Source organism: Sabethes cyaneus, chromosome 2 (assembly GCF_943734655.1).
Source record: "Sabethes cyaneus chromosome 2, idSabCyanKW18_F2, whole genome shotgun sequence".
Classification (NCBI taxonomy): Eukaryota; Metazoa; Arthropoda; class Insecta; order Diptera; family Culicidae; genus Sabethes; species Sabethes cyaneus.
The window spans coordinates 162,451,163-162,476,301 of NC_071354.1; the positions used below are offsets into that span (position 1 = coordinate 162,451,163).

Consider the following 25,139-nt stretch of genomic DNA (forward strand, 5'->3'; position numbering starts at 1 on the left):
GTAGCAAGAAAAATCAAACCAATCATCTTGGAAAGTAAATCACAATTAGGCCACCAGCGTGGCTGGTAGAACAATATGTGTCAGCCATGGTAGACTGGCTTCTTGAACTGCCGAAATCGTCCCCATCCGAAGAGCACTACAAACGCATAACGTTGAACGTTATTATTGAGCAAAAATCAGTCAAGAAAATTCAACAGAAAAATCCATGTTGAACAGTTGATTCAATTCATTGTAGGTTATTTTCCGTCAGAGATTGGTTCCTAGGGATTGGATTTTTGTGTCTTTGATTGCATTTTTCTACATATTATTGCATGTTCTATACCTACAAAGTCCTAATTGATTTCTCAAAAAAAAGCTAGTCGGCAATTTTCAATTAATATTTAATTACAACCAATTCAACAGTATGCATTCTTAATGTCGTACCACAAAATTTATGAGATGCAAAACCTTATTCAAGATGACAACAGAAAATAAAAAAAACGAAACCCGTTTTGTGTTAATCAATCTTAAGATGAACTATTCATCTTCCTTCGCGATTGTCCAATTTTGTGAGAACAACACGGTGCAAAATTCATTTATTCATACAAAACTGTCTCAAACAAAAGGTGCAGTGGTTTCATTTACATACATAACGAAGGCACTAACTGAACGGTCCGAAAAGTTTTAAAAGCCAACCGCAACAACGACCAAAGACTCCCAATAAGATGCACCAACACTAATTCTTCATCTCTGTGAAGTAGTTTGGTCTGCGGGTAACAAAAATCGGAAGCAGTTCTAGAGATGGATCTTCGATCGCGATAAAAGTTAAGTGGCAAACCATGAAGCAAACCGAAGCACTAATTTATCGTACACCCATCAACAAAATATGAAACATGTTCAATGAGCGAACGCAAAATGAACCTTTCCGAAATGACCTTCCTAAATAAATCAAGCCATCGCAAGCAGGCAGATCTAATCGAACAACATCCTCCAGCCACTAACCACCAAAAACCACCCTAAATGCCATCTCTTTCCAACTGTTGCACTTTTTTCTTGTTCTTTTTCATCTTCTCTGGTATTACTAAATATGCGTAGCGGCCATTTTCCGCAGATTATCTCGTCTCGCCGTAAGTGTCGCGGTCGTCTGTCTTTTATGCGCCCGAACAAGCGTCGAAAGAATTGAATGCGCGGAAAAGTGAGGAACCGTGTCTGTAGGACTTGCAGCAGTCGTCTTTAGGCAAATGATGACAGGCCGCTTTTCCCACGCTAGGTGGATAATTTAGTGCACCAAAAATTAATGCATCGCGTGTGGAACGTGAATACAATGAATTAGCTGGGCTTAAAATTATAATTTGCCAGCCCTAGGTAATCTGCAAACCAATGTCACCGCTTTGCAAAGTGAAGTTGTGAAATCTGAAATGTATTCCAGTTCTGCAACGGAACGAGTGAATTAATGTCTTAATTTAAAGAGCAGCACACAAAAACTAAAAGGAAGGTTTCTTTTAAATTAAATATAATTTTAGAATAAAATTCAATCACAAAATATAAACGTCGGTAAGGAAAGAGAATGTATTTCGAGATAAATGATTAGTTCACGGATTGGAAATCTGAACAAATACCGTGGACCCCCGTTCGATTGACCGTTTTTAATCTGAACACTTTTTAATTTGAACCCCGTTGGTTTGCATGACGTGCAAATTAAAAATGGTTCAAATGTCATTCTCAACATGACATCATTTGCTTATGCACACAATGCACATAAACACGACTTGTTTGTACTGACCTAGCGTGCTTAATCTGTTTTCCATCCGACGATTATGATGGAAATCCGATCGGAGAATGAAATATTCGCTGCTTGCAACTGCCAACTAAATCAAACCATCAAAACAACAACAAAGAGCAGGGCGGCCAGTTTCAGCATATTTAGGGTGGCCAGTTGTTTAAATTAAAAAGTAACCCCGTTAGTTTGCATGAGGAGTCGTTCAAACGAACGGGGGTCCACTGTATTACGCTCCAATTCTATACAACATTTACTTTATTTATTATAATATAATAGGTTACGCTCATTCATTTGAATTTACAGAAGAATTTAACGTGTAATTGTTACTGGTGATCCACACGGATACGGACGTAGATGCGGATATTAAACATTATGCGGATGCGAATGCTGATAACTGAAACAACCAAGGTTAGCAGTCCGACGCGAGCACTGACATCCGATGCAAGTACCTACGAATTCGCAGTTATGAACAGACGCTACTGGTCAAATCAGTACGATGGATTCGTTTTTGTATTAGAGTAATTTGGGAGAATAAAGAAGATAAATTGAAAAAAAATAAATTTAAGTGGTTCCCACATTGTTTGTCAAATTTTAGGCAAGCCCAGACAAAACTCACGAAAAAGATTGATCTACTCGATAGATTGAGTACAAATTAAATAAATAGCTGCATGGCAAATATTGTCTCTCAATGACCAATGACAATCCCATTAGGATCGACTCAAATTGAGTATGAAAAATTCAAGGTGTACATCCACACGGAATGTACCACAGTATAACGTGTATATGTACAGAGGATTTTTTAGAATTATCGTGAAGAATTGGACCGAATGTTTCCATAAATTCGTGAAATTTGTAATGGTTTTATCTCTACGGAGCGCCACTTTCTCCCGTACTAAAAAACGCCACTTGTTGTCAGTTCTAGAAAATTACTATGTATTAACCGTACTGGTAGTCCATATCTCAATACTTAAAACAATAAAGACAATGATTCCGTGAGGGAGAAATTATATGACGTGCAACATTTCAAAAGGTGCAATGTGCATTTGTGAGATTCTCTTTGCGTTTCCTCTCTCACGCCTATCACGGTGGTCGGTTGCATAAATGCACTTAAATGCGTCTATTTTGCATGAAGCGGTTACTGGTGTTGTGGGCTAGCTAATCCTTGAAAAATTAAGTTGAAATGCATTTATGCCGCCATAATATAGTTTAGACCTGTTAACATGTTGGTCGAGAATATTTACCATACGATCTTGCAAAACCACCTTTTTCTATAGAGTGCCATGCTTACCCCCTGTTTCGCTGCATATTTCGCTGCCACATAAAACGCCTATCAGCAAGCTATCGTGAAACCTAAATGAATATACCAATGACACATTCCCCGTTGTAACGTCATGTATTTTTCCGACTAGCATCAAATTTCCTTCATAATTTTCTCAAATCTCAAGTACCTATGACTAAAGATTCGGAAAAACCATTAAATTTTCTAGATAAGCTTCTCTTCTCTGCCCATGAAGCATGAAAAAGTTTTACTATTTTTTCATGGTTAATATGGAACACAACGTAACTGATCAGACGAGAAGCGAATAGTCGGGTTGAATGGACAGAAAACGAAAATCGCTTCTTGCTATACACTATGTTATACACAGAGCAGCTATTTTTCACAAGCGTTAGCATTTACTTCATGCATAGCTGTAGGCGTATTGGTAAGCGTACTGAAATGCTAACGCAAACCATTCCACAATGGGCAAAAACGAGCTCATAATCCCAAGAATTAGAAGCCGCTGCACAGTGGTACAAAGAGCGAAATACGTGATCGTTTGATATAGCGCCGAAACGTGAAGTTTTTCGCATATAATGTCTTTAGAAGCATTTCTTGGTATAACAAGCCCCTTCTTGTGAGAGAAATCTTTGGGTGATTAATTCCCTTAAAAGTGAGATACGAAATTTATTTTCTCGTATATTCGAGATACAGGTTTAGTACTTTCGGTAAAGTTGTTGTAAATATCAATACAAACAACTTTGTCAAAGACGCCATACTTGCATCTCTTCACGGAAATTGTCTATGAAGCGTTATTCATGGACAAACCCTTCAAAACAGTTTTTAAACCCTGAATTATTCTGGTTAACTTTTACGTGTTCATAGTGTTCTAGAAAGTTGTTTATCTTGCTAAAATCAACGTTTTTATAGAACATTATTATACGTGATTTTCTGAAGATTCGGAGATATTGAGCATTTTTGATGAAAAATAGTACTACTTTGAGATTAAATATTTCCCAAGGTGGCAAATGGCGGCAGATCAAACAACTCGTACTTAAAAGTACAACAAAAAGATGTGTTGCTTATTTTATTTTTTGTTTGAGTAAAGTCAATTATTAACTGCTTGTCAATTCGTGTTTTCTAATTAAATAGACTAATCTAATTAAATAAAGTCATTCCGAGAAAATTAGGTCTTCTGTGACTGTTGTTGAAATTCGGCCATTTGGATTTCGGCCATTCGTGATTCGACCATTTGTGCTTCGGCGTTTGGTACCAGCCCATTATGAGTGGGATCTTTTGAAAAGACACCAACCGAAAGTATTGAACAAAATAGACTTAAGTTAGTTCTTTGGAAGTTATTTTCTCTTATTAATTGCGTCAAATAATTTTGAGTCCTCATTCATTTTTGACTCGAAAATAGGCGAAAAAATTGCTGGTAACTCAACTTGTTAGAAAGAGATTGTCAACATAAACAAAATGGCATTTATTGCATCCGAGGTACATTTTAATTGTACGATAAATGACTGTGAAGGATTTTGAAACAACTGTAACTTTTGAGGATACAAACAGATACAGTCAATTGACACTTGATTTTAAAGGTTTTTATTGTACTTTTAAGTACGAGTTGTTTGGTCTGCCACCATTTGCCATATTGGAAAATATTTAAGCTCAAAGTAGTACTATTTTTCATCAAAAATGCTCAAAATCTCCGAAACTGCAGAAAATCACTTATAATAATGTTCTACAAAAACGTTGATTTTAGCAAGATAAACAACTTTCTAGAACACTATGAACACGTAAAAGTTAACCAGAATAAGTCAGGGTTTAAAAACTGTTTTAAAGGGTTTGTCTACGAATAACGCTTCATAGATAATTTCCATGAAGAGATACAAGTTTGTCATTGTCATTGACAAAGTTGTTTGCATTGATATTTACTACAACTTTGCCGAAAGTACTAAACCTGTATCTCGAATGTACCAGAAAATAAATGTTTTATCTCACTTTTAAGGGAATTAATCACCCAAAGATTACTCTCACAAGAAGGGGCTTATTATACCAAAAACTGCAAGGTATACAGCCCTAAGGGTTGTACGAAAGGGTGACGTAGGACTATATCAGATCATTAGATCAAAGACTAATGTAAACTGCATTTCTGGCATATGTATGTTTATAAGAATCTATGAGTGCCATTGTTTTAGAGAAAAAGCGAAATATTCAGATTCAATTCTTCATTGAATGCAATAGTGGCTTTGAAAATACGTGAACGGGGGTTCATAAGTACAACGCCTGCAACCATTGAGATATTGAGATTTCTTTTAAAAATCACTTGTGTGCATCATAAAGGTTGCAATAGTAATGAATGACCAGCCCAGAGGTTATTATATTAAATATGATTATGCGTAGCTTGACATGTTTCAAAAATCTTACTTTAACTCCCGTGTGGCCTTGAAAAGGGTCATTGGTTACAAATAACATTAAAGCCAAAGCACGTTCATCGCAAATATGATGTGCCATTCGAATGTCCTTCTCTTTTAACATGAATGGCAACTGGCACGTAAGTAAGCGGCGTCGATTCACTGTCTTTTGCCTCGAGAAGGTTTTACTAGTTTACTTTCACACCTTACCGCTTGTGACATAGCAGAAAATATGACACATACGAAAAAATTTCTGTTTTATTTGTATGAGAGTCCTTATTCTCCTACCACAGGAGTGAGGATCTAAAACCATCATAAAAGAAATTCATGCCTCCAAAAACCCCCACATGCCAAATTTGGTTCCTTTTGCTTGATTAGTTTTCGAGTTATGAGGAAATTTGTATATTATTTGTTTGGGAGCCCTACCCCCCCCCCCCCCCTCTCCTAAAGAGGGGAGGGATCTTAATTCACCATAGAAAAAATGCTTACCTTCTGAAACCTCCACATTCCAAATTTGGTCCATTTGCTGGATTAGTTCTCGAGTTATGAGGATATTTGTGTTTCATTTGTAAAGGATCCCCTCCTCTTACGCACTCTTTAAAATTGTTCTCTTACCCCCCCCCCCCCCCTCCATAAAATTGCTGATCATTTTATCTATCTAACGACATATAAATTGTTCAGTTTCATTCAGTAGTTCTGTAGTTATTAGCATTTGAAATCTTTCATTCAAACATTACACTTCGATTTTCGTTTTCACAAAGTGCTACCCAGTTCCAGTATAGTAAACAAAGACGTAATCCTACATCAAAAATGTTCCTAAAGACACTATATGCGAAAAACTTCACGTTTTGGCGCAATATCACACGATCACGTATTTCGCTGATTGGACCACTAACTGTGCGCTGGTTTGGAATCTTACTAGATACCTATTCTTATGTAAAAATGCAGGAAATCGATTGGTGATGGTTTCATCCTGCGTAGACTACGGAAGAGGTCCATTTTGCCCTATTTTCCCCAAAAATCATGATAAAAGCTAATTAAACAGTATAAAAACTTATTTGCCGCCTTATTTATTTTATTTGAAACGAATTCAAATAGCTTCCAAATTTTGTCAAAACAACAGAAGAATCAAATCCTATGCATTCCATACTGTGCGAAATGCAGGTATAGCCCATTTTGCCCAATTCATCCCTAAATACATAGTAAAGCCTAATTAGAGCGATTAAATAACAGCACAGGACGATTCACAGAAAACAGCATTATTTGCTCAATCAAGTGTTCGTTAAACATGCAGAAAAATCAGAGGGGTTGTGTACAAGACACGACCGCATAGGGGTCGTAGGACTACGTAAGTCTCTTAGTGGCGATAGTAGCATGTATCCATGTATGTAACAATACGATTCTTCGTATGTACATGTTACATGTAGCCTGCAGCATATTTGTTGAGACTAACTGCAGGTTGAGAGAATTCAATTATTATTAAATGTATGTTAATAGCGCCTCACATTTTACTTCAACATTAACCACTACTTACATTGTATGTATATATATTTTGATAACATCCAAACATTGTTATGTGAAAATGGCTTGATTGTACTGCAGGTTGAGAAATCCACATTTTTGCAAGTCGATTATTGTTTTAACTTGGTATTATTTATATTCATGATTGAAAGTTTCTATACAGGATGTTCAATAAGTTCGAATACAACTTTTCATCGTTGTGTGTAAGTGCGCATCATGTGCATTCTGTGTATTGGTATTGATGTCAGCTTTAGCCTTATATATATAGGCTAACCGACACGCAAGGTGTCGACTTGATGTCATTTGTTATTTGTTTACCGCACGCGAAGAAGGAGTACCGCAACGTCATAGTAAAGTTGTTTGTAAGAGGTAAGCGACCCGGTGACATATTTCGGCGGTTGAAATCCTACGGGGTGAAGCGGAATTTCATCTATAACACCATCCGTCGGTACCGGGAGACAGGCTCGGCCGCGTTTGGCGAAGACGCCAGCAGCCATCAAGGTGGTGAGGGAGCGGGTTCGTCGTAAAATGCACCGCTCGATCCGGAAGACCGCTGTTGATCTGGATGTGTTGATCGGGACTGCCCACACCATCATGTCGAAGAACCGGGGATGCAAGCCGTACAAGAAACGCAAGGTTCACGGGGTAACGGAGGCTACAACGAAAAAGAGGCTGGACAGAGCAAAACTGATACTTTCGGGGCACGCTGGTCAGGAGTTCGTGTTTTCTGATGAGACTCTTCATCTTGCAACAGCCGCACGATGTCCAAAATGATTGGCTGTGGGCGCCGACATTGGTCAGCATCCCCCCGTTCCACATAAACATCCCGCGGTTCCAGAGCACCGCGTCGGTGATGGTTTGGGGGGCCGTATCCAAGCGTGAGAAGCTTCCACTGTGTTTATCGAGAAAGACGTGAAAATCAACGCCGCGTACTATAAGATCGTGGTTCTGGAGAAGGTTGTAGCCCCGGCACTTCGTGCCCTCTACGGGATAAATCATTACGTCTTTCAACAGGACGGCGCACCGGCCCACACGGCGAATATCATCCAAGCGTGGTGTCGGGAGAATTTGACTGATTTTCTCGATAAGACTTTGTGGCCTCCCAGCTCCCCGGATCTTAATCCCATGGACTTTTATGTATGGTCGTACATGCTGGCCAAGGAGAGTGAACATAAAGTGAGCGCTGTGTGGACCAATTTAAGAAGCTCATTTTCAAGATCTGGGATGAGATGCCCATGGATCAGGTGCGTGCCGCGTGTGATTCTTTTCAGAAACGTCTCAAGCTCGTCATAAAGCACAAATTTATTGAACACCCTGTATACGTAAGTTAAAGTTGAACGCAAAATGTTTTGTACCTGACTGAACTGACTTATACTGAGTTGACGGTCTAATAAACATTAACATCACTGCGGATCCCTCCTGCCTTGTCTTGTCCATAATTTTCGAAAGAAACTAATCTAAATGTGTACCCTTACTACAAAAGTTCAAATTAATGGACAAAGTAGTCAAATCCCATTCTAAAAAAAAAAAAAAAAAATCTAAATGTAATGCTTGACTATTGAAACTATGTAAATAATTGCAGGCACCTAACTCACTAACTGACGTAAGGCAGCAAATGAAACGTTAAAAACTATTCTCGGATAAAAGAGTCATTGATTTTCCTCGCTTTGAAAATTGCTGCGTTACGTCACACATATTCCTTCAGTTCTGTTTTTGTGTAAGACAACAGTTTCGAATAAATTCTTGCAGTACCTATGTGGATTCAATCTGACAAAAGGAAAGGATTACCGCTCACTTTTCTATAACGTTTCACTTTCAAGACATCAAGACGTATGGTCCTACGTCTATTGGGACCTGCCACAATAGATCAAATAACTGTTCGTAGTGGAAAATGTACCCAACAAGGAAAAAATAGTCCTACGTCAAAAAACCGTGCCATCTAGACATTACTCAGAAGCACGCTGAGGTCAAGTTACAGTCATTATTGGATCATACCCGTTCCCGAATCTTAAAAATGCAGTGATGGCAACTTGGATGATAAATGGATGCTAATTTCAAAATAGGGTTTGGAAGGCAGTTCTGGACAGAAGGAATAAAAACAAAATGTCGCAGATCTAAGTTATTCAGATTCGAATATTGCGTGGTAACGGACCCCACTCTATAATAAACTCAACAACTGATTCGAATATTATGCTAACCTCTGTTGTTCCATTGCAACCTTGTAGTCATGGTCCTACAGCGGAAGCTGAGATATTCGTTTGAAGAAATCCAAGACCATCATCCTCATGGTATTGCATTGCAGACGATTAGTGTCCAGTTTCTACGAGAGACCAAAGAATCGACTGTCGAAGAAAGACGCGTTATAGATGCGCAAATTGAAAGCCTTCAAAAGTTTTCCACCGTTGAAGTGAAATACGATTTACAATGATCGATAGAAAAGTAATAAATATCATAATGTCATACAATATCCTCAATGCAATACTATTTATGCAACGAAACATTCAAAAAAAATTATGGCATATTGAAACCATAATATTGAAACCAATTCCTCAGTTAAAATTACAATTTGAATTATAGATACGGCACTGCTGGAACCGGTTTTTCGAGTGTTTGTTGCACATTGGATGTAAAAAGTAAAATAGAAAATGGCAAGTTCGCGGGACCGATAAAAAGAAAACGGTTGAAATACGGAAATTAACGATACAGAAAGCATTCAAAAATTATAGGCCAAAACAAAAACATGAGGTTGGGGAAATCCATAGGAAAGGAGCCTTCCCCCAAACAACCGTGCGTCTCGCTAATGCACTAACTAACGATCAACGTAACATGCAGTGCCTTGTAAGTAACAAGTGACTGCATAGTTTCGTCGTCCCGGTTAGTAAATAAGTTAGCTTAAACTTCTCGTTCGGTGCACTAGAGCTAGTAGCGGACGTAATTAAGATACGACCTGCAGGCCGTACTCTACTCTACTCTACTCTACTCTACTCTACTCTACTCTACTCTACTCTACTCTACTCTACTCTACTCTACTCTACTCTACTCTACTCTACTCTACTCTACTCTACTCTACTCTACTCTACTCTACTCTACTCTACTCTACTCTACTCTACTCTACTCTACTCTACTCTACTCTACTCTACTCTACTCTACTCTACTCTACTCTACTCTACTCTACTCTACTCTACTCTACTCTACTCTACTCTACTCTACTCTACTCTACTCTACTCTACTCTACTCTACTCTACTCTACTCTACTCTACTCTACTCTACTCTACTCTACTCTACTCTACTCTACTCTACTCTACTCTACTCTACTCTACTCTACTCTACTCTACTCTACTCTACTCTACTCTACTCTACTCTACTCTACTCTACTCTACTCTACTCTACTCTACTCTACTCTACTCTACTCTACTCTACTCTACTCTACTCTACTCTACTCTACTCTACTCTACTCTACTCTACTCTACTCTACTCTACTCTACTCTACTCTACTCTACTCTACTCTACTCTACTCTACTCTACTCTACTCTACTCTACTCTACTCTACTCTACTCTACTCTACTCTACTCTACTCTACTCTACTCTACTCTACTCTACTCTACTCTACTCTACTCTACTCTACTCTACTCTACTCTACTCTACTCTACTCTACTCTACTCTACTCTACTCTACTCTACTCTACTCTACTCTACTCTACTCTACTCTACTCTACTCTACTCTACTCTACTCTACTCTACTCTACTCTACTCTACTCTACTCTACTCTACTCTACTCTACTCTACTCTACTCTACTCTACTCTACTCTACTCTACTCTACTCTACTCTACTCTACTCTACTCTACTCTACTCTACTCTACTCTACTCTACTCTACTCTACTCTACTCTACTCTACTCTACTCTACTCTACTCTACTCTACTCTACTCTACTCTACTCTACTCTACTCTACTCTACTCTACTCTACTCTACTCTACTCTACTCTACTCTACTCTACTCTACTCTACTCTACTCTACTCTACTCTACTCTACTCTACTCTACTCTACTCTACTCTACTCTACTCTACTCTACTCTACTCTACTCTACTCTACTCTACTCTACTCTACTCTACTCTACTCTACTCTACTCTACTCTACTCTACTCTACTCTACTCTACTCTACTCTACTCTACTCTACTCTACTCTACTCTACTCTACTCTACTCTACTCTACTCTACTCTACTCTACTCTACTCTACTCTACTCTACTCTACTCTACTCTACTCTACTCTACTCTACTCTACTCTACTCTACTCTACTCTACTCTACTCTACTCTACTCTACTCTACTCTACTCTACTCTACTCTACTCTACTCTACTCTACTCTACTCTACTCTACTCTACTCTACTCTACTCTACTCTACTCTACTCTACTCTACTATAGCACCAATGATAATAAATAAACAGGTTAGGAGAAAAGGCGGGCTTGATTATTTTGATAAGAAAACTGATGCAACAAACTATGTACTCATGGCAACTACAACACGTGGTTGAAAATTTCACCAGGGCTTAACTTACCTATAAACCTGTAATTTAAAACGAAATCACTTTAGCATGAGCTTATTCTCTAGCCCCTCTATATCCTCCCTTCATACTAAATTCTACTTTTACCAACAATTACACTTCTTGTCATGGCAAGTTACAGGAATGGTACTGGCTTAAAGTGCATAATGATACCTTTTATCCATCATATTTTGCCATCATAACATCATAACTTCCTTAAATCATTACTTGTTCCATTATCTAGTTCTAGCAACGAAATTGGTGATACCTTTGTATATAATAGTAATAAGTAATAGTAAGTAATAAACTCATATTCACAAACACCCCAGATAACACAAGATCGTAATAGAAAGTTCACATTAAATCTTTTTCATGTCACATTGGAATTGTATAATGTTTAGAGTATGTCAATACAAAGTGAACAATAAGTTGTTTTACAGTCGTGCGTGTCCTCTTATACAACTCATGACTGTGAATTATAAAGCAGTACATATGATTGCAATATTAAGTTATATCTTAATCATACATCCAGGAGTATTAAGTTGCGTGTTATAAAAACCGCTGTATAAAATGCAATATAGAATTAAAAATAATCGTCAAAATTTTCGCACGTATATTGCCTCCACTTTGGTACATATATGCTCTTATCTGGCGTAAAATATAACTTTTCCGTTCATCTAAGGATAATAAGCAGGTCGCTCACTCTATTTTTTTCCATGTGTGGACCCATCACTACGACCAGTATAGTTGATCTATTGTAATATCGCGCAGGTGTTTGTTGTATAACCTGCACTGCATTTCTTTTTGCTATAATCGCTATTAAATGAGCGATGTGCTTATTAAATTTTATGCATGCTTGTGTGTATTGAGGTTTACCCTTCCTTCAAAGCTTGATCTGCTTTACCCCCACTTATTCCTCGCTGCTAGTACTTTCCCATATTATAGCCGTCCCTGGCGAGGACTCATTCGTACCTCTGACCAGTACAGTACTTAACTACAGGAGGGACATTTGCACTGTCAAGAGGCTTCAGAGGGTAAATATAGAATTCAGCGCGAAGGAAGAGTGAATGGGGGGGCCTGAGAATAAACCCTTGCTAAAATCACTTGACATCGAATGACTTGATTTTACAAAGATTCGAACCCACGACCACTCGCTTGTCAAAGCAGACTCGATAACCTTGCGGCTACAGAGCCCCCCCTCGCTCACTCTATAGTGATACTACAAAAAGAACGAAGTGCGGAATACAGAAAAAACACCTAGATGATATCGCAATAGATCAATATAGTGTAAACATACATTCCATTGCCCATACAGAAAAAAGAAACAGATAAAAAAATCTTTGAACAAGCCTATAGTGGCCGAATTACCAGTAACGCCAGGCCACTGCACTGCCTTGATACACCTTGCGGGGTGCAATTACAGTAAGTTTGGTTTCCAAAGCGGCGGAAAGAAAAGAATTTTACGTTCTACGACGCTTACAATAAGTCAATTCCATCTACCTCGTACACTTCGCAAGTTGATCAGCAAATCGCTTGCAAGCGGCGGTAGTTCACTTTAAATTCCTTAACGTAACATAATTCTAAAATAATAATTTAAAAAAAAGCGAAAGTCCTATATTACTGCCTTGAGGAACCCCAAGTTTATTCGTAAACTACCACAGAATTCAAGTTGCACCCTCTCGCATCAAAATTTCAACTTGTTTGAGTGTATCGCTACTTCTCCATTTCAAAACTGTACGTTGAAGACAACTCTCGCAAATTGCTATGGAGGTTAGCTAAACAGACCGGTAAGTTTAAAAATGAATGTACAAGTTGAGTTAACGCTTCTAGCACGAAATAAAAATGGAAATTCGAACAATGAAATTTCCGAAAATCGTCCAAAAAAATTTTCCTTTGTTTTTGTCTTTTTTCGTAAATTTTTGCATAGAAAATAATAACGTATCTTTAAATAAAAATGCTTAAACCCATGTTTCTTCCGACCCCCCCTTCAGTGGCCGAACACCGGAAGGACAAAAACTTTATAAAATATTTGAAATGGCCATATTTAAAACCTCAATCAATTTTAAAAAATGATGCGGATCCGTTTTTTAGAATGATGTGCAAATGAGAAACTGAACACCCCAACAAACAGATACCAAACATACACACACGTGACTGGGTATAAACAAAAACAAGATTGCACCTAAACGTCATTCGGCACCAAACCTGAGAGCATGAGTTCCGATTTAAAACCACTCATTGAGCTTACCTGTACAGCTACAAACGCTCAACTTTAACCAGCTAGCAGCGCATCGACCGAACCAACAAAGCCGCACGTTTTGGAGATCAAAACAAAACAACACAGCGAAAAAAAACTTACCTGTCCGGTTGGTTCTTTTACTCTTTGCCGTAGTCCGACGTTTCTCACCTTAAGTCACCTGCACGGCTACCAACGGAATCAAACCGTGAGTAACCTTTACCGGGACAAGACGTGCGTGTGGCGATCGCGATCCCGCCGAGTTTCGCCAGTAACCTATAGCTTTACCTTCTATTCCAGAGTGAAGTGAAAGAAAGGAAAAGATCTTTCGTCATCTGCTGTTTGCCGTTTGCTCGCAATGCGGGATGTTGCGAAGGTGAAGTGGCTTTCTTCGGCTCAATAGCTGGCGTGGTGTTTTTCTGTCGTTCCGCCATCGTTTGGAATGTGATCGTAGATTTCGTGTTAGCCTAGTTTCGTTTCGGATTAAGTGTGCTGCATCCGGAACGAGAGCAGTGGGAATTTTCGGGTTTCTCGCCTGATTTTGTGTTAATCACTCGTTACGACATCACGAATAATTTTAGTTGGAAGGCATGTTTTTGAGGTTGTTTGTGATTAATGGAATTTAGAAGCCTATTTTGAAGAAATAGCCGAGAATTAATCTAACAAAAACGATTAAAAATTGAATCAGTGAACGAAGTGAGCATTAAAGTAAAGAGCAGATTGTGCAACGTAACGAGCTTTTTTTGTTGTGTCCAAGAAATTGTGCTAGTGTAAGTGAGGTATCCCTATAGCTTTCAGATGGCTGACTGGTGAAGAAAATGTACAATAAATAGTCGCTTAAGAGGGGTCAGTCTGGGTTAGACAGCACGATTTTTTCGCGCCTTTGTTGGTGAGCATTCGAAATCGTGTGAAAGTATCTCCGCAGCCGCACTGGGTGTATTGGTCAAATACTACTGGGTTGACTAAACTGGAGAGACAGCAACGAGATAGCTAAGCTAGGATAAAAAAAACACGTCATCGGAAACCAGAGTGCACACATCCGCTTCACGATGACGAAAGCCGAGCAGACGCCAAAGGAGAGGATGCGGTTTCATGGACTGGTTTTTGCATTGGTGACTGCGCTGCTGCTGATTCTAGCCGAACCGGTTCGAAGTCAAATCATCAACCGGACGCCACATTTTATTCCAAGCTCCGGAGATATGTCTCGTTTTAGTCTACCGGAAAATACACCGGTTGGAAGTGTCGTCTATCAACTTCGAGGTAAGTTTTGTACTGAAGTTCACTTTTGATTTCATGCAATTGCCTCGTTGCGGTTGGTTTGATCTAGAATTAACGAAACACCTGTCTTCTTACCTGAATGTCTTGTTTTGGTTCCACCCTTTCGCAATCTGCTCTGGTAATAAGCATCATCATTTCTATACTCATTTATGGTTTGTTTCCTTTGGTAGAGCTCCGGTTTTTCAACTTCTGCTTCCCACATGCTGGGTATACCTACCAACTTTATGTAGTGGTTTTTGTCTTTTACTTCTGCCTAGCACAAACCACAGCGCCTGAAACGGAGCACTTTTGTAAGTTGCACGGTCTGTTGAATGTTCGACCTTAAGAGAAGAATCGTAGTAAGGCTGCTGAAAATTTACCAAACGAACACCTTATAAATTGCATTGGAGTGCAGAAAAACCTTCATATTTCTTTGCTTTAACGACTTTCTCGGTACGAATTAGCATGTGTGCTGATTTCGCTCCCAGCTATTGACCTCTCTACCGGACTCCGCCGCAGCCATTTGAGGTCAATTGGTAAAGTTGTTTCTAAATTGGTCAATGCTTCCAGTAGCAAACCAGTTCGATCTATGGAGCTATTTGATTTGATGATAGACAAATCACGTTTATTAGCGGTGTATTTATGACCATTATCCTGTATAGCCTCCTGATAATAAAGAAAAGAAATATTGCCCTTTTCCTCAAATTATTCTATTTTAATTCTAATCGTAAATAAATTCGCTATCTGACTCCACTAATTAGTGACTCCGTCAATCGATTCATGAAAAGCTCGCGTGTTTAAAAACGTATTAGTATCGCCGTAAAAAAACAGAAGAGAGGAGACACGAAGACAATTTGAAAAATTATCCGAGATTAGACAACGTACACCATTCGATACTGTTAACAAAATCAAACAAAATCGGATGTTTTTGTTCATTCGTTCATTGGATGGTTACGTTCTTGCGAAGGGAAAAGTAGGCTCGATATCCAGCTTGAATGCGTCGTTGGATCTCCTTACTCATATTATTGTCGGCGGTGACCAGAGATCCCAAATATACGAACTCATCAACCACTTCCAGTTCATCGCCGTCAATAGTCACTGTCCGTGGGAGGCAAACGTTACTTGCTCGGGAGCCTCTTCCTACCAAATATTTGGGTTTCAACGCATTAATTTGTAACCCTATCCTCCTAGCCTCCGTTTTTAGTCTGGCTTAGATTACCTCCACCGTCCCACGGTTTCTAGTAATGATGTCGAGGTCGTCTGCAAAGGCTAGGAGTTGGCTAGTCTTACTGAAGATCGTTCCGCTAGTTTCGAAGCCCGCTCGCCGGATCACACCTTGAATAGCGATATTGAATAACATACAGAACAGTCCATTCCCTTGCCGTAACCCTCTGCGCGATTCGAAAGGGCTTGAGAGTGTCCCCGAAACGCGCACGTAGCACATCACTCGTTCCAGAGTAGCTTTGATCAGCCGCGTCAGTTTGTCCGGAAAACCGTACTCGTGCATTATCTGCCATAGCTGTTCGCGTTCAACGGTATCGTATGCTGCTCTGAAATCCACGAAAATATGATGCGTCGGCACGTTGAACTCTCGACATTTCTGATTCTACCCGCTTTTTTAGTACCTAAGAACCGAGGTGACTCGTATCAAGAACTTGTCTGTAGTCAATTCGGTCCTAGGCTGCTAGTAGCCAATTCCTCGAGCGTCTCAACTCTCAAAAGTCAGCTTTGTTTTTGTCGACACATCTATGATGTTGAGTCGCTCTATTTTTAAAGCCGATGAGGTTCTTCAAGAGAATAAATCAGTGACTATCGTTCGGCATCTTTACGACGTGGCCGGTCTACCGGAGCCTCTCGATTTTCGTCAAGTGTAAGATGAGAATTCCCCAAGGAGTGCCTGCAGCTCGTGGTTCATACACATGAACCACTCTTCGCTTACCATTTGTACATCGCCAAAAATAGTCCGCAACATAGGCTGACCAGACGTCCCGGATTATGCGAGACTGTCCCGGTTTTGGATGGCTTGTCCCGGATTACTAAGCGTCCCGAAAAGTGTTCCGCATTAATTAATTTTTTAATCGAAACAGTTTCTAAGGTTAGGAAATTATGTTAAATCGCATGAAAAAATCCACTGCTGACACTGCTCATCGTCCGCCGGTGCATATCCTCGCCGGTCACGACCCCGGCCAGCCGGCACCTCGAACTCGTCATCTGACCAATATCGCCGGTGACTGTTCTCTTCATCTTCAGCTTTCGCTTCATTATCCCCCAGTATTTCAATACTGGACGAGCCCGCGGACAATTTGGTGCATTCAGCTCTTTTGAGATGAACTGAAGTCCATTGTCCATTGTAGCATGCATCCTGAAACTGCGGCAGGCTATCATGGGATTTAATAAAGGGCAAAATCCGCCTGGTGAGGCACCTACCCCTGTGTATCTCCGAGCTCTTAACCGTCACAAAACATTGGTTTTCACACGGATACCAATGAAACAGATCCCTTGCCAAGTCATTACCTTTTATCATGAACCCATCCTCAAGACCAATCTCGAATCTGCTACAAACCCTATCGCGAACCAGCAGAGCATTAAGAATTTAACCCCTGAGTTTGGCAGAAATCGGCCTTCTTTGAAGCTTATTCATCATGAGATACAGATGCATCAGATACATGCATTGCGCTTCATCACCACCAAACCGCACTGTCCATGAGACCGGATTCTGGCCTTTGTTTATTGTTTGAGGTTTCTGTTGGGCTCCCCACATGCTCGGTAACACTTGTAGCCATTCCGAGATGCATTCGCCGTACAATAAACTGGTTAGTATTCAGTTTTTTCGCCAAAGCACAATCCGTGATGCTGAGATTAGCCTTGACTTTCGGAATGATCCTCAACCGTAGATGACGATCAAGAGTTCAACTCCAACGTCTGGCCTGCGCCTTGCGGATAGCCCTGAGAGTTTCCTTGCACCCATCAATTACTCACACCACTGCCCTTTCAGGATAATCCGTCAGTCCCGCCAGCTCCCGAGCCGACGCTGATGGTTTCTACAGGTGACCGCACACAATTACTTTCACTTCTCCTCCTGCATGACGAATATCTCAAATCCACGTTACCTTTAAATTGCGAAAAAATATACCGAGCCGAAATGTTTACAAATAACACAATGCTACCAAAAGCTAGAATCCACGGCCACGCTATGGTCAAAATGAAGTGCCCAGTTTATAAATGATCCAATCTTTACTACCGAACCGATTTAGCAAATAAGCCTTTCAATATGTCCCGCATTCATTCAAAAAAAAATCTGGCCACTTCCGTAACACCTTTCGCTTGATAAGTGCACATTGGACTCGTATCCTCTTGGTATTGCGCAATATCACAATAAAACCGGAGGTTATGATTAATACGGCAATAAAACCTTCATAAAATTCAAGTAAAACTAAGTGGCTTTAGAATTGTTACTTGGGATGCCTTCGTTCACCATGGTCAGTAGCTTGCGGTGACGTATACTCCTGGATCTGCGGAATGCCTTGCGACAGAGAAACCCACAAAGCCGTCCAGCCGTCCATGCCGATCCTATGAATTCGCTTGCTACTCCTCCCGTCCATTCTTCCGGTAGTTTTTTCTTTTCTCAAATCCTAGAAATTATTCAATTTAATTACATTACTGGTGGTTACACGTTACTAGCGTTGCTATACAGTTCTGCCAGGAGTGCGTTCTTATCGGCTGCTCTATTAATCTATAGTTGGTTCTATATGAGGCAATGCTAAGACGATTTTCTAAGCTCTATTTTTTCTCCGTCACTTGCACTCAGGGCTTCTGCATCTAGCACCGCGGTTGCGGATATTCTCAAACACGGCAGAACTTATGCTGCCCCATCCGTCTTCAATGGTCGGAATACCTAACTCCCCAGAGAAAAGTAGAGCCTCTTCCAGTAGGCATGCATAGCTCTCGACAGCTTGTGGGTTGCCCACTTGCCGAATGTTTAGTCGAAGAGGACGGCTTTGTCATAAGTTGTACACTGCCGATGGTTTTGAGCGCACATGAACGCATGCTATTAGAAATATCTACACCCCGTAGAGAGTGTATGTTGGCGATGCGCAATGCCATTGATGAAAACATAGTCGATTGAATTGGTTGTTCGGTAGTCAGGTAACCTCCAGGTGGTCCTGTGGAGAAAGGAAATGCTTCTAATTACCAGACCTCAGGAAACTGCAAAATTGTTGCATCACTGGCCATTATCGTTCGTGTCGGCGTAGAAGCTGTGGCTCCCGATCACTAGTCTATACATCACTTCTCTAACAACCATGGCGTGCATATCCCTGATAAAAAAAAGTCCTGTGGCGTGCAGCTGTCTATCGTACGTTGCCTGCAGTAGCATAGAGCGCTTTCTTATCGTCGACAAGCATACACTTGCGCGGGCAGTGCCCTTCGGCAATACTGTAATTGAAGAAAAGACCTTTTATCCTTAACATGCACATCCTTTCGTTGATCGCCTTCCAGTGTATATCACTGAAATCTGCAGTCTGCTCAATATACACTACAAAGCTCTTTCTCAACTCGTTGGAAGCTCCACAATTAGGGCCGGATCTTTTGTACCTCCTCCACAGATATCCTGCACTGTCACGATGCCGAGTTTTAGCTGCTCAGGCAGTACCTAAACGCCACCCACGAAATTCAACGATCTGCACTTCCAAATATCAAGCTCCCTTTCCATTCTGGGCCTATAACGTATATTCCGAGTCGTATTTTCTTGATTGTTCGTAGTAGCTTGGCCGCCCGTGCTGGATCAAACGCTGTCGTGAGCTGCTCTTAACCTGGACCACGAAGGCAAATGCTTACTAGGATGCAAAAACGATGTTCAGCATTCGCATGAAAATATTGCTTTTAGAATAAAATGGTCGACTTCACAATCAAAGAACCAGACTTTTGCAAAATTGAAAAAATATTAAAAAATAGTCGTTTGTTTGCATTTCTATGGTGTAAGGGCCGCGACCTCAATTTATTGTATATTTTTTTCAGAAAGCTGAGACTTCTTTATTTACATGTCAAAAATTTTAGGACGTACAATTTTATTTTCTGGAAACACAACTTCTTCTGAAAATAAGGTTTCGTTTAGAAATATAAAATTTTCCGAACAAGAACAAGTAAACCAAGTTTGAACAATGGTGGAGCATTTTTTAATAAAAATACTATGTGGGTACATTCGTGCACAGTTGATGAAAACCGGAATAGAAATAACCTGGATCCGGAGCCTGTTGACAATACTTGAAGAGGAACATAATAAAATCGGAACATAAAGTACGAAATAAGTAAACGGGGACGCGGTTGATCAAATGAAGGTAAAGCAAAAGCAGCTGCAATCGGAGGATCGACACGACAAAACTATTTTGCTTCACGACAATGTTAGACATGTTGCAAAAGTCATAAAACCATTTTTCACCACCAACCACAATTCCATCTGATGTTCACTTGCTTTGTTCCACAGAGAATTGCTTGTCAGTGCAGCAATTCCACATGCAATAATAAATTTCAATTAAATTTTTAAATATGCATAACTCCATTTTAAACCAATATAGATGGAATTGCTCATTTCGAACAAACGTAAAATTTCTCAAAGTTTTATGCGAAATACTATTATTTCTCGAAATTGTTTATGGAAAACAAAAGCTATTCCTTTACTGTCTCATAAAAGTTTCTAACTAACGCCAAGGTCGTCAAAGTACATTTATGACAGTCCGTATGGTACCCAATATCTCGCTTAACTTTTCTTTTTCTGCTTACCAACATAGGGTAAAGAACTGGTTTTAAGCAGTCTAAGCGGGTCACTGATTGTTTTACCTTATTACAAGCGATGGGTTGACTAAGTGGGGGATATCAGCATACCACTCTTATTGTTGTCTTTAGTTCTTCAGGCTGTTACCATTGGAAGACACTATTGTTGTGCTAAACTTTTGATTTTCCGCTTTAAAAGTTGGAGCGGTGAAACTCATTTGATCAGACCGAACATATTTTCACCGTCAAGGTGCTTTTTTAAGCAATCCTGAAATCTGAATTTTTTACGTCCCCGTAAAAAATCCCTCGAACTTTTCGCCCTATTCAGTAAGTTCGCGTTCCTATCCGCGACCTACTAATCGGCATCTGATGCGTAATCGGCATAGCGTATCGGCATAGATGCGTAAAATGCCATCTGTCTAAATTGTTTATCGGGGCATACACTCACCGCACCGTTCGGCAAATGGTATTCGTCGTCTCTTGTATTCTCTAGTGTTCTTATGGGAAACTGCGAGTTTGACGTCTCACTCGCTGTTTATAAGGATGGTGGGAGAACAAAAGAGGTAAACATAGCAGTACGCACGGTCCGACTCAGAACAGTGTTGTCAAAGCAAATAACATTGAAACACATCGTTGCTTCATTAAATCACTGAGAAAATCTTCGAAAATTATTGAAAAAGCTGTCTTTTCTGTTGTTTTTAATAAAGAAAATATAATTATGAACATACATTTCTCTTGAAAGTATTGAACCACGTTTTCACCATTGGAGGTTTCAGTTAATTTCAAACCTATAATTCTTATTTCCAGAACCGAAACAGTGTCTTGGCAACACGATAGTTTATCAGTTTTGCTGCAGCTGCTGCTACTGGTGAACAGGTTCCGTCAATTCAGAATTTGTTTGTTTTGTTATAAAATAATAAAACTTTCGGCTAGAGGCAAAGCCTTTGCGTTTGTGTTATCTGGGCGGTAGTACCGGTAGTACCGAAACCGGTAATAGCGGCCAATTTTTGGATACCGAAATACCGGTTTTGGAAAGGCAAAAAACCGGTATTTCCGGTATATTCTAATCTGAACTAAATTTGATAGAAGATTATAAAACTCTTAGAAAAACAACTTGGTGTTAATGCAGACGAAATTCTTCGACTTCTAACAGTGAAGAGATTGAAATGGTGGGTCAAATAATTATAGCTCTTGAACCCGTTTAAGGCACAGGAGAGCATCTTTGCTGTAAAAATGTTTCATTGTATGAGCCAGACGTCGCGTTTCAATTTATTTTTGAACAACTTGATATTTAAAAGCCACAAAATTATATGAAGCCTTAAAATAACGAATTTAGGAAACATGATCAGGGGCCAGAAACGTCACTTACAATAGTAAATTGTTATTCAACTGAAGTAATGAAGCTTCAGTTTCAACTAAAGCAGCGCCTTCGTTTCAAAATTGGCTTCAAGCAGCGTCATTGAAACGATTTTTACTTCATCATGACGACCGGTTTTAAAGTTTCATATCTCTATCAAATATTCAGAAGAAGACCAGCAACTTTGAATGCAATTGAATTGATTTTGAGTAACATTTCCTACCATTTAATGCATATAATGATTGACCTATAAATAAAAATATAATAATAAAAAATAGATAAAACCTACTCAACGTCGACAAATGGCGCCTGACTGTCAATTTTTGGCATTTGACACAGTCACTAGATTCAGCTGAAGTTTGCTTGAAACGTTCTGTTCAACAAATGAAACAAGTCGCTTCATATGTGAAGCGAAGGTAAGAGAAAGTCAGCTTCATTTATTTGTTTCGACAATGCCGGGCCATGATCAGAAGAAGGGGATCTTTGCACTTTCTGAGCATTCTTGCCATCAAAGGATCTGCCAGGAAAGAATTTGGAATATTTTTCAAATCTTTCGAGTGATACATTGATTAAACAAGGAGATGAAATCTGCATCCCACTATCTTCGAATAGTGAGAATGATAACAGAAAAGAGAAGATATCTGTGAAGGATTATGAAGAGGATGACGCTATGCAAGAGTTCCGTTTTGGGAATGGAGGAAAAATTCGTGAAGAGACTGTAGGAGACCGGGGCATTAACTATGCTGTAAACTAGAATACAAGATATTTGTAAATAAATAAAAGCGGGTTTCCCTACTTCAATTTTAAAGAAATGAAAGGAAAGTTTCTGATGCGCTTAGAGCCGTTCGTCAGACATCGATGAAAGCGGAAGTTTTTTTCAATTGTTGGAAGCGTTGGTAATAAAATTCGATCTAGTAAGAGGAATAAATCGCTTAAAGTATTATATCTGCTTAAATTCTACTTTGATAAGCAACAATACTGAAGCTAAAGTTTGAAAATAAAAAGATTTATTGAAAAACATCGACATTTCTATTGATTTCGAATAATCTGCGAATACCGGTATTTTACCGATATTACCGGTATTTTCTACGCCAATACCGAAATACCGGTTTTCACCAAAAGCGCCCAATACCGACAGCCCTAGTTTGTGTGAATCAAATGTATGGTTAAGTGATTTGTGAAGATGATCCTATCAAAAGATTTTGAAAATATGAATAAAAAAGTGCATTTTCGGCTCATTTATTTTCAACTGATTAAAATAGGTAACACTGCATAACTCGTTCCTTACCCTACTTCCAAAGCCTCTGGAAACCATCACAAAAGAAAATAATTGGTTTGATTAACCTGCTAACAGTAAGAAGATTTTGCAACTCAAGCAGTAAACTTTGTATTCTATAGGTTTGATTGCTGTTTGGGTTATAAATTTCGCAAATACTGAGATTTGTTTACAATTGAAATTCACCATTATATTATCACTTTTTCGCCGTTAGCGAAAGTTAATTTGATGCACATAAAACTTTGACTTACCGCCCGAGTTGATACCTATTTAGAAAGATACTTGAATTGGTAGGAAACACTTGAACTCGTTCGACACGCAACCAAGGCAACGTACATTGAAAAACAGTGGTGCCAGCCTAAATAATTGACTGTGGAATGGTTTAGATATTTTCGCTATTAAATTACCGATCCTAGAATGTCGAAAATGTGCTGATCTTTTGGTGTAAAATATGTATCATACCTTGTGCAACAACAAAATGTACATGGGATTCTTTGCTTCGTAATTGGTTATAAAAGAAACGAAATCTGGCACTTCTTCTCTCTTGCGGAAAATATGTGTCAATGCATGAACAAAAGGATGAAGCTTGATCGTAAAAGGTCTGTAATCAGTTGAAAATGTGTAAAACTATGCTATTCAAAATATAACAAAACTTAACTTTTAGTTCCACTTCCTGATGATTACTAGTAGACCGATACGCCAGTTGTAAATTTTTTATGTTTGTTATTTATGTGAGTTTTATTCATTTGTTTAAACACTAGGTTTTTCTTCGTTATACTATCGCTAGAAATGTATAGAGGCGAATGTAAAAAATAGGGTGCTCAAAGTGTCTTGGTTTGCATTGCTTGGTCCATTAGCTTTTTATTCCAATTTACTATTGAGTTACTCAGGAAATTAGCTTTAGTTACTCAGGAAATGCCTTGAATGAATACACTCAAAAAAATCGTCACGTAGCATCCACGTGAAAAATCATGTAAACTTCTGTACAGCAACTTACATGAACTTCATGTACTAGTTAATGGGAAAGTTGATAAAATTTACCAGCACCGCATGTAAACTGGTTAGTATGAGTGCGAGTTACCAATAATTCACGTGAATGTTACATGAAAAGTGTGATGGATGAGAATTACCTATGTTTTCACGTAAACTTGACGTGCCAATTTTTTTGAGTGTAGATTCCAAGTGTAAGCATACACCAATACCATTGTTGTATCATTATTGAAATTCATTCTCCGATACCAAAGTAAATTGATATATACCAGGTATATGACAATGCGAGCTGTCATATGCACTTTGCACTAACACATCTACACTAGTTCTGAGATTTCGAGCATTTTGTATGGAAAATTAGGGGCCATTCAGATACCACGTGGACACAAAAATGCCAATTTTCAACACCCCCCTCCCCCTCCGTGGACAAGCGTGGACATCGACTCAACCCCCACCCCCCTCCATTGTTTGTCCACGTGGACATTTTTTTTTCTCATGTGAAATTCTGTGCTCAATTCTGTTTTCATTTGCGTTATTCTGTAATATAAAAAAAATTAAAAAAAGCAAGCTAAACTAGGCATGTTATCTAGATCTAGTTCTTCTATCCATGCTGATCTTGTCCACTACAAATAAATGATGGACTACAGGAAAGTCTGTTCCAGCTTGATATTCGCTTGAAGATTCATCTGCTTCAACCCCTGTTCAACAAGAGTACCTTAGCTTGGTCGCTGACTTTAACACATCATAAGACCTCTCCGTTGTG

The 25,139-nt window shown here is 39.3% G+C and overlaps 1 protein-coding gene across 1 annotated transcript in view; it reads left to right on the forward strand.

The window, feature by feature from the left end:
• The first annotated feature begins 14,004 nt into the window (after positions 1-14,004).
• LOC128733622 (cadherin-23) overlaps positions 14,005-25,139 on the forward strand; it is a 61,844-nt gene continuing 50,709 nt past the window's right edge. The window contains exon 1 of the mRNA XM_053827344.1: positions 14,005-14,987. Coding sequence (XP_053683319.1) covers positions 14,777-14,987 — 211 coding nt within the window. The 5' untranslated portion in view covers positions 14,005-14,776. The remainder of the gene's footprint in view (positions 14,988-25,139) is intronic.